The sequence below is a fragment of the Gadus macrocephalus genome, chromosome 22 (assembly GCF_031168955.1).
Source record: "Gadus macrocephalus chromosome 22, ASM3116895v1".
NCBI classification, from domain to species: domain Eukaryota; kingdom Metazoa; phylum Chordata; class Actinopteri; order Gadiformes; family Gadidae; genus Gadus; species Gadus macrocephalus.
The window spans coordinates 17,322,368-17,332,989 of NC_082403.1; the positions used below are offsets into that span (position 1 = coordinate 17,322,368).

Below are 10,622 nucleotides of genomic sequence, written 5' to 3' on the forward strand. Positions count from 1 at the left end.
ACTGATTGAACAGTGAGAATACAAACACTTCTGAGAGTACTTGGATTGTGATTGTGTTTTCCAAAGGCAGGACTTGACATTCGTTGGAGCCAAATGCGTCCTTTCTTGCCTGAGAGGCGGCCAAAGGTTGTTACATTTACAGAGCCTCAAAGAGGCACCGCGGGAACACTCCTCAGCTGCAGGCCGCAGATGAAAAATGTGTATAAGGTGGCTGTGGGAGGCGTCCATCTTGGGGTTCACAGCTTAATGAATGATGTCACTGGGTGTGGGCTACAAAGAGACAGGGAGGGATGGAGGGAGGGAGGGAGGGAGGGAGGGAGGGGGGGAGCCAGTGAGAGAGAGCCAGAGCCAGAGCGAGAGAGAGAGAGAGAGCCGGAGACAGAGAGTTGATGATTCTGATCAGAAGATGCTAGGGTAAGGGGGGGCTGGGCTGTGCGTCTTCTGTTGTCGTCACTCCCCATCATTGAGGAAGGGCGGGGGCGGGGGTTTGGTGGTGGTGGTGTGGGGGGGGGGGGGGAGGGGGGGGGGGGGGGACTAATGGAGGCGAGCCAAGGAAAGTCAGACAGGAAGCTTAGTCAACAACACGCGGCCCTGAGGGCCCACCGGAGGCGAGAGGGGGGCGAAGAAAATAGGGAATCTAAAAGAGACCATCTTGGATTCCAGCAGCCGGTGATTGCCTGCTGCGCTGTCGGGCGGCCTGGTTAGGGGACGCTGGGAGCGGCCCGGAGCGGCCCGGTGTGTTTATTGATAAGGCCAACCGAGCCCCCGGGGCGACCAGGCGAGAGCAATGACACGCCAGGACCCATTTGAGGCCGCGGCGTCAGAAGGCGGCCTCATGAGGGCGAAGCCGGGGGGGTAAACTCAAAGGGCTACGTGCCACCACGTCCCAGACTCTGCAAGGCTTGCTGGGAAAAGTAAAACCAACAGCATACCAGACAATAGTTCCATTTCCTTAGTGGGAGACCATGAGGACCCGAAGGATGGAGGAGAGCAAACACGAAAGAAGACATTCATACTGAAGCACCACCAGTTTGACCTTTTTACTATCGGTTCAACATCCAGGATAAACACAAGGTTAAAAGATTTGGCCAGTTTGTTATTGATGTTAATTGCTGTTTTTCTTTATCCCCTCACAGGCGTTCGGAAAATGGGCAGTTGGAGAGGCCATTATCCCCCATTATATTCCAAACATTATATCACGCAGCTCCAATAGCTGGATCTTTGATTTGTCAAACACAAGAAAGTGCTTTCCAACTGCCCTGGCTAGGCACGTTTAATCAAAAAGTACAACAATCTATCAAATCCACACTGTGTGATACACACCGTTGCGCGCCCCACGGACCCGAGGAGTGCAGTCAGAATTCAGAGTGAATCCGGTCTCTGCGTTTAAGGCTGTGTGATGATTCTGAATTCAGAGTCTATAGAGCAACATTTCAATAAGTCACAAGGGTAATTGTATGAGGGGGCGTTTTTTAACTGATTAGAACGCAGCCCTTTTCCAGAAAATTAGGGCCACGGCTTACACACCCTGGCTTAATATCGGCAGCGTTGCAATGTGTTGCAGCAAAACACAACAGGAAATACCTCCAGTCATAAATATAACCAGCAGCACTTCACGAGAACCCTAGTTGCGGCGATTGCTGAATCATTGCCACTGAAAACAACAACTATAGCTTGCATGTGGAAGCTACTGATTTACCTCAAGAGGACAGACACTAATGCCCTCATTCATGGCCTCACCAATGCCTGCTGCATCCTCCAGAGACAACAGGGAGAGCGTTTCCTGGGCCAGGTGTACAGGTGTACGCTGTCATGGGTACAGTCACATTCGACCTCCTAGTGTAAACAGGCCAATGCTAGGGAATTCATAAACAATTATGAAGACGATCTCTTCGTTTGTTGTTTTTGGAATATAAATATTGGAATATAAATATAAATGAAAGATTAAGTCTATAAATACATGGTCTTGGTCGAATACATGGTCGACCAGTTCGTCCAAAAAGAAGATAATGCATATTAAAAAGTCCAATCATTAGAGGTTGACATTAATTGGATTAATCTATTTGGAGTCTGAATCATAAGATGAGTCAAAGAAGTAATTCTAGTGTTTCTTTTTACCAAGGCATCACTGAGAACACAACATTTAAGACCAAAACACAAAATAAATGTTATTCCTTTGAGTCAAAACTCAGAAACAACCTCTTCTTAAACAACCATTCACTTTTAACAAGGAGGTATGCTTGACTGCTACCAATATTAACATTCCCCGAAAAGCTGCCATCTTCCAACAGAAATAAACAACACAGTAGGACAGACGGATCCCCTTCAGACGCACAATCCAACAATCCAAGTGTGAAACGTAGCATTGATATGTAAATGCGTCTGTATGTCATTCCTGTCAGCCACCTCTGACGGGAGACAAAGATGACGTCCATCAATGACATCTTTTGACAATCATGTGTACACACGCGTGAATCACAAACTCCATAAGCACATGTACACACACACACACACACACACACACAGCATTCATTCAATAAACTGACAACCATTCACACAAAGCACTAATTAATAGTTTTTTAATTAAGTGACACAATATGAAATGTGGTGCAGATGTGCCTCAGAAGGCAAACTAGTGGTAAACTCGAGTGTGTGTGTGTGTGTGTGTGTGTGTGTGTGTGTGTGTGTGTGTGTGTGTGTGTGTGTGTGTGTGTGTGTGTGTGTGTGTGTGTGTGTGTGTGGTCACATGGACCGCCTGAGAAGGCTACTCGTTGACAGATGAGTCATGGACCCCCCCCCCGGGTGGGACATGAACATCCCCCAGATTAAAATCAAAAGCCTCCATAAACGCTGCCCGCGTCACTGACACTGTGTTATTTATAAGAATATCGAGTAGGGGAGGGACACGTCACTCTGAGCCCTTCTGCCATCTGCCCCCTATGGGCTGGATGTCTCCCAGCCCCCCGTTACAAGGTTAACAGGAGGACACGTGTCCAGTAGGGGCTCAGAGGGACCACGTGACTCATGACTCTCACCAACGTCCCAGAGCCTCAGCGACACTACATCTCCTACATCTACACCCCCTCTGCCCCTCTTCAGCCAGTCCCGTCACCCTCACATTGTGGTTTGGTTCCTGCTTCTGTAATAAAAAGGTATTCATAGATCTCTCCATGAAGACTTCTGGTTGGATGACGCCTGGCAAAGGAGACGGTGATGTGGGGCATGTGGGATTCCAGGGGGGGGGTTTCTGACGTCATCCACTACTGCTGTCTCACTCATGACCGTGTTTGTGTATGCGTGTGTGTGTGTGTGTTATGTGTGTGTGTGTGTGTGTGTGAACACCTAGCAGAGTCTTACACGAGGGGCTGTTGTCCACTGAGAGCCGTGTGACAGAGAGCAACCCGACTGAACTAAAGTGAACAAAGCAACAGCAGTTGCCCGCGCACAGTCACCTTGCTGGGGCCGTACAACATGGTGAACACACACGGAGAGGTGTCAGCCTCCCAGAAATTACCATACCAGCAGGCTCTGACGTCTGGCTGTGACAAGCTGTGTGTGTGTGTGTGTGTGTGTGTGTGTGTGTGTGTGTGTGTGTGTGTGTGTGTGTGTGTGTGTGTGTGTGTGTGTGTGTGTGTGTGTGTGTGTGTGTGTGTGTGTGTGTGTGTGTGTGTGCGTGTGTGTGTGTGTTCGTGTGCAGCGTCAGCACCATTGTTCTGGTCCAGTCACCGTCTGTCCATGTCAGAATGCCAAGGCAGCAGGTAGTGTGTGTGTGTGTGTGTGTCTGTGTGTGTGTGTGTGTGAGTCTGTGTGAGTGTGTGTGTGTGCTGGAGGACATGGGCAGCATGCTGGGTACTTTCCATGCCAAACTACACCTGGCTGGAGAGGCAGAGCGGCAGCATATGGCCACCCTATGAACAGTAGGAGAGGAGGCTCCTATACACTGGCTCAACTTTCCCCAACTCTATATCACCTCCACCTACCTCACCACGTCATAAGCAAGGACTACATCACCATCTTCATGTTAAGGTACAAGAATCTTCTTATTCACATCCGAGTCTTCTTGGTAAATCAATACTGGATCCTGCGTGTATATACCATTTAGTATATGACACTTTTTGGTCCTAATTAGCAACAACTAACATGTCAATTATGTTAGTCACGTTATATTTAAGCACAAATATGTTGTGCTTGTGATGTGATACGTGCAGCCCAGCCGGCTTCATCCGATGGGTGCTGACTGAAGGTATTGGTGTTGGGGTGCAACGGTGCACCAGTTAGCGACAACATCGTCATGCTAATACATAGAAAGTAGGGGTTGAGGCGCCCGTCAACGTTCGCACACGCACACACACTCCAAAATGACCCCTTCAGCCTTTCAACAGTGTCTTAACGACTCCACTGAAGAACTCCTGAGAGCTCGTACTGTCCTTCAGCTGAAACAATCCAAAAATCAATAGCAAAACACCGGCCAATACTCAACGAATACAAATGGCGTCATAACACGGGCCGTGAGGGCTGTAGCGCTGTTGATCGGCCGGGTGGTACGACGGAGGCGTCCTTGAGGCCGTCTGAGACCTCCGGAGCAGATGCTCTTGTCTGAGTTTGGCTGGTGGTCTCTGGGACAGAGAGGTGGGTGGGTCCCGAAGTCAGGGAACTTTGTGTTGGGTTGTGAGGCGTTTTGTTCTCATTATTATTATTTTGTGCATGTGTGGTTGTCCCTATCCAGAACCACTCCACTCTCAGGCTCCTAATCATGTGCTGCTCATGGGAGTTGGGGGGGGGGGGGTTGATGAGGGGAAAGGTGGGTGGGGGGTTGTAGGCAGTGCACAGTGAACCACTAAGCAGGCCATCCCTCACCATGCCGGGCCATTTTACATAACTTCATGCATATTCTATGGAGCCATTCCGAGGGGAGGTTGAGGACGAGGAGGAGTCGTGGGTGGAGGAGAAGGAGGTGGAAAGGCTGGGAAGAGCTGGAGGAGGAGTGAGAGAGACGGTGGAGCATTTGGGGGAGGAGAGGGAGGAGGAGAGAGAGAAAGTGGAGGTTGTGGAGGAATAGGTGTGGGAGAAGAGGAGGGGGTCGAGGTGGGGGTGACGGAGGTGGGGGAGGAGGAATGAGAGGGGGAGGAGGACAAGAAGTATGTGGAGGAGGAAGTAGGGTGGTGGGAAGAGGAGGAGATGGGGTTGGGGGAAGAGGAGGAGGAGTAAGAGTGGGGGAAGAGGAGGAGGAGGAGGAGGAGGAGGAGGAGGAGGAGGAGGAGGAGGAGGAGGAGTGGGGGGAAGAGGAGGAGGAATGTGAGAGGGGATGCAGACTGGCGTGTGAGCGCCGTGCATTCCATTAAGTCGTGTGCCGTGTTCCAGCTGGGAACAAGGAGACACAATTAATCTTTTAGGATCACTCGCTGGGTGAACAAAATAGAGGATAGACGGGGACGGGACGGGGGGAGGTGGGGAGAGAGAGAAAAATAAATGTTTTAAATTAGGGGCAAGAGACAGAGAGAGACATTAATAAATGAGAGAATAGAGAGCGGAGGGCAGAGACGCCGATCTGAACACTAAATAAATGACTCGCAAGCCGAGTCAAATATCTAGTAGCTGTCGAGAGCTGGCAGTGGAAACACCAGCACTAACAGAAATGCTGCTTCAATTTGAATTCCTGCTGGATTCAGGCTACACACAAACAAAAACATATCCAAGACATCTCCTCTGCTGGCCCGACGATCCGAGGCAAAACAAATCACAGGAGTCTGATTAAATAAGAACGGGGCCAACACAGTAACTCCAGCCCTGTTCCTTCACAGTCCACCGCTGGTTTCATCCTCGTGACGCTATTTCACTGCTAACAAATGATCCGTAGAAGTGGCACTGCCGTCTCGTTTATTCACTATTTCACCCTCAAATGGGGCATGGCTGAAGCAGAGCAGAGAGAATAAAGAGCTGAACAACCAAACGTTTATTCTCCATCAGGGATTGAAGACTACTTTTAAAAGGAGGAACTATATATAGAAGGCATGATGTGGCACTCCGGGGCCAAGTTGCACTTAAAGGACAGTGGAGCCATTACTTTTGTGTTCGCAACTTACACCTACGAATCACAGAGCCCACGTGATGCTGACTGAGTCTTTGACTACCCATCGAATTAGTGGAGAGTTGTAAACAAAGCCTGTGTCCGACACCCCAACTTCAACGTGATGAGCTGCAGGGCGGTTAAATAATGCGCCAGCCCTAACGATGTATGAATTGATGATGTCACACAGATATATCTACACACACCACCCTGTGTCACATTTAACCTCCTCATGCATTTCCTAACGGCCTCTTCCTAAACAGTGTCTCACAGGATCTATAGGAGAGGTTAATGCTCTTCAAACAAAGACAGCGGAACACCTCCATCCTGCCCCCCCCCCCGCCGATAAGGGGGGCTGCCTCACCCGGTGGGCCGTCACCTACACGTCCGTCTCTTAACCGCAATACGTGCTCGCAGCGGGGACCGGGTCACACGTGACCCGGTCTGAAGAGGATGCATCGACAGTGACGTCATCATATTTTTGAGTGGACGAGTGGACGAGTTTTGGGGAGTCTTTCTCTTTGCTTGGAGAGGGGTGTGAGGGGGGGGGCGCTGTTTGATGCAGGGGTGTTGACGGAGCACTCGTTAGACTAAACCCTGCGGGCTGTGGTGGAGCTGAGCAGTAAGCTGGAGCAGGACAGAGAGACGGAAAGACCGAAGGAAAGGGAATGAAGGCCGAGAGAGGGAATAGGTTGTGACAGGAAGTACAGGGAGTGCTCTGTTTTAAAATAGCCTCGACCCCCCTCCCCTACACAATGATTTAAATGTAGTTGCACTTTTTTCCTCATTAGGGATGGCAACTTGGATCTGACGCAGTGTTCTCACAGATAGCTTCTGCTACAACGTCAGCGTTCGTCTCACACACGGACCCACGGACGGACCCACGGACGGACCCACGGACGGACCCACGGACGGACCCACGGACGGCAGCATGGGGCCGTCACACAGATGTGCAGCAGCCCACGCCCTTTGAGAACATATAGCGGTCCACTTGTCAACCTCATTACAGTAGAGTGATTTAAGAGTCAACCACAGGAATGCATTTGCACCCATGCTTGCACACGAGCGTGTGCATGAGCGCTCAGGGACGCCTCGATGGCCCACGTCTATAAGTTCATCATGAATATTAACGCCGGAGACGCGCCTGCGCTGACTAGCCCCTGAAGAGGCCAAACGCCGGGCTAGCTGCTACATACTAGCCTGGATTAACGCTAACAGGAACAAGCATTTTGCTGTGTCGACGCACAGCGTGCGCATGTCATGCAGTTATTATTCACACCAGCGCTACAGAGCTATGTCAATGGTAGCTGTTTTGGGGCAAAGTGTGTGATTGTAGTTCAAAGAGAGCACTTTGCAGCATTTCCAGTCATTTAATTAATCTAACCTGCCCCCCACTAACCCCCCATCCCGCTATAATTAAACTATCAGGTTGTTCAAGGACAAGGCTCTCTTTATAATGAGTGCATAGCAAGTCATTCAGGAGGATTCATCTCTAATGCCCAAAGCCTTTCAGAACCTCTTTGACTAACCCAGCAGGGATAGAGATGTGTACGGCCTCTGTTTGGGATGACGAAATATGCTGACGTAACCTGCACCTTTTTTTTTTTTTTTCTGGAGGCCAAAATGTGAGATTTACAATCCAATGGTGAGGCAGAATAATCCGTTTGCCACGCAAAAGCAGATAAAAGGGACTCGCTATGCCTTCAAAACAAAATCCCCAAATAAAAAAGGAGAAATATGCCCAGGCATGCTGGCGAACACGCAGAATGAGGGTCACAGAGCTTATGGAGCATTGCAGCATATTCAACATAAAAGCCGAGTGTGTATGTGTACGTGTGTGAGTGTGAGTGTGTGAGTCAGCGTGAGAGTTTTTGAGTGTGTGTGAGAGTGTGCGCGTGCGTGCGTGTGTACATTTATGCACGCATAGCAGACCGTTCTGTCAGAAGGCACTAAATCCTGGCCAGGGAGCCCAGCGAGGCAGAGTCCTGCTGGACAGTGAAAGGGGGGGGGGGGGGACGTATAAGGGACAGGCTCTGTATGGAAGGCTGTACTCTCCTCCAGGCTCACACTGCAGCTCATCCACCTCTCCTCAGCTGCTCTCTGTGGCCTTCTGTTTAATGGAGTCACGACGGACAACATTGTCTGAAGAGATTGTTTTCAATAAAAAGAAGGTGACTGCACTGTCAAGCCGGCCGACCGCACAAAGAGATAACTTCCTAAAGCGCTGAAAGAGCAGCGCAGCGCCACTGGGCAACACTCACATTTAATAATGGATGCTTGACGTGTCCCGTTATATGGGTTAGGCCATGCCACACAGCGCCCCCGTGAACGCCTCTCCACGTCCAGCCGTGTGGATGGTTGACAGACGGGGGGGACGAGGGAGCAGGGCCATGTAGGAGGGGGGGGGTCATTAAAGGCAGTCGGACCAGACTAGCCCTGGCCTGGAGGGACTGCATGGACCTGAACTCTCGTTTCACGGCTAATAAATGAGGTCCCCGTGGCACGACGGATGAGGATAATGACCACTTTCCCTCCACACACAGAGTGTGTGTGTGTATGTGATTATGTTACTTCGATTCACTCTCCCTCTCTCTCTCTCTCTCTCTCTTAACACTGGAGGTCATGTGATTGGGACGAGAAGAAAAACATATTTGCACTCTGTGGCGTGCATGTGTGAGCACAACTGCATGCTGTGTGTTCGTGCATATATATGTGTGTGCGTATATTTGTGTGTGCATGTACTGTATATATGTGTGTGTGTGTGCATATTTGTGTGTGTGTGCATGCATACGTGTGTGTATACGTGTGTGTGCAGGTATATGCGTGTGCATGTACGTACGCAGCTCGCCCACTCTGAGGATCTCACAGAGCATCTTGGTCAGCTCGATGCTGCTCCGCCCGAACGGACACTCGTGCTTGTCCTCCCGGCTGCTGTTCTCAAGCACCATCTGCACCAAGGACACCAAGAACTCAGCAACACGTAGAGCACAGGTCTCCCTGGAGGTTAGTGGTTTCTTTCTGGAAATGCTACGTTACAGGAATGAATCCATTGATAACTTTCAATTGTAACATTCCGGTAGCATAGATAGATAGATAGATAGATACTTTATTAATCCCGGGGGAAATTCAAGTATCCAGTAGCAGCCGAAAACACACATAAAAAAAACACCTAGCATAGCGAACACCTAAGTAGCATATGCTAGGCTAGTGGCTTCTATCCTACACTTGCGAGCAGGGCCTCTGGACAAGACACAGACAAACGGATGCAGACGCACGCACGCACACGCACGCACGCACGCACACGCACGCACACGCACGCACGCACGCACGCAAACGCACACACACACACACACTAACTGATGCAGTTTAACCAGCATCATCATACATTATTATTAATGTCATTCCCCTTCTTATCAGGGCAAATATTGACCATTGATCACCAAATGGTATTTCATTTTAGTAAGGCCTCTTTTAGAGGTTAGGCCACAAATTGAATAGCTACTATTCTCAACAGTACATTGTTCAGTTCCTGCAGACACACATTGGTGTCAAGAAGACATACAAAATAACATAAAAAAATAGACATTTTCATGGTAGCCATTTTGTAGAAGTAGAATACGGAGGGGATAGGAGCGCTGCCTGATTGATGTGATTAGTGTAAACACAGGCTTGCCTGGAAACATGTACTTGAAAGCATGGCTTGGTGTGTGTGTGTGTGTGTTTGTGTGTGTGTGTGTGCTCACCCTTATGTAGGCGTCTTGGTGGTGTTTGGCAAAATACAGCATGTTGTCCAGAGCCAGCATGCCCGGAGGTATCTGGGTGAAGTCCACTGCAGGGTTCACATGGTTCTGATGGAGGGACACCAGATTGAGAGAGAAATATGAGATACACAGACACACAGAGAGAGAGAGACAGAGAGACAGACAGAGAGAGAGAGGCTCATCAGTCAAGCAGTTTGTTTAATTCTGCCTGACATGTGGCAGAATCTGAGTTACATAAAAGCAGAAGAAAAAGAGCAAATATACAGACAAAAATATCATAAAGCCTACAAATATTGTTATACACGCATACACAGACACATTCTTGGGCACACGCACAGATTCGCAAAAACGCTTGCAGTGTGTTCACAAATCCCTGCTTTAAAGTGCATATGCATTACAACGGAAAATGATGTCCCCCTGCATCCTTTCAGAAAGTGTATGTTTTTTAGTGTGTGTGTGAGCGTTCTAGCTCACACACCATTACATTAGGGAGTCTCTCCAACAGTAGTGGAAAGGCACTCCAGGTGTGTGACGCATGAAACACCCCGTACATCCCTGATGCACAGAGGGGGTTGAGACGCAAAGGATAAAAGAGAAAATGGATGAAAACAAATGGAAAAAGAATGAAGAAAGAAAAAGTACTCTGAAGATGAGAAAAAAAACATTCACTCGTCTATTCCCAAAGAGGAATTACGGAGTCAGACGTTATAATGTCCAAACAATGAGCAGCAATAGCAATCAAAGATTTCGATTTGATGCAATCACACTGATAATTCACTGGTCCACTCACAATG

General features: G+C 49.2%; 1 protein-coding gene across 5 annotated transcripts in view; it reads right to left on the reverse strand.

Annotated features, from left to right (window-relative positions):
• The window catches only part of elmo1 (engulfment and cell motility 1 (ced-12 homolog, C. elegans)), an 80,428-nt gene that overhangs the window by 23,660 nt on the left and 46,146 nt on the right, over positions 1–10,622 (reverse strand). For all 5 annotated transcript variants that reach the window (XM_060044178.1, XM_060044180.1, XM_060044179.1 and 2 more), the window contains 3 exons: positions 10,619–10,622; positions 9,811–9,915; positions 8,907–9,015 (listed from right to left, as the gene is read on the reverse strand). The exon at positions 10,619–10,622 is cut by the window's right edge and continues 125 nt beyond it. In XM_060044178.1, the coding sequence (XP_059900161.1) occupies positions 8,907–9,015; positions 9,811–9,915; positions 10,619–10,622 (218 nt within the window). The remainder of the gene's footprint in view (positions 1–8,906; positions 9,016–9,810; positions 9,916–10,618) is intronic.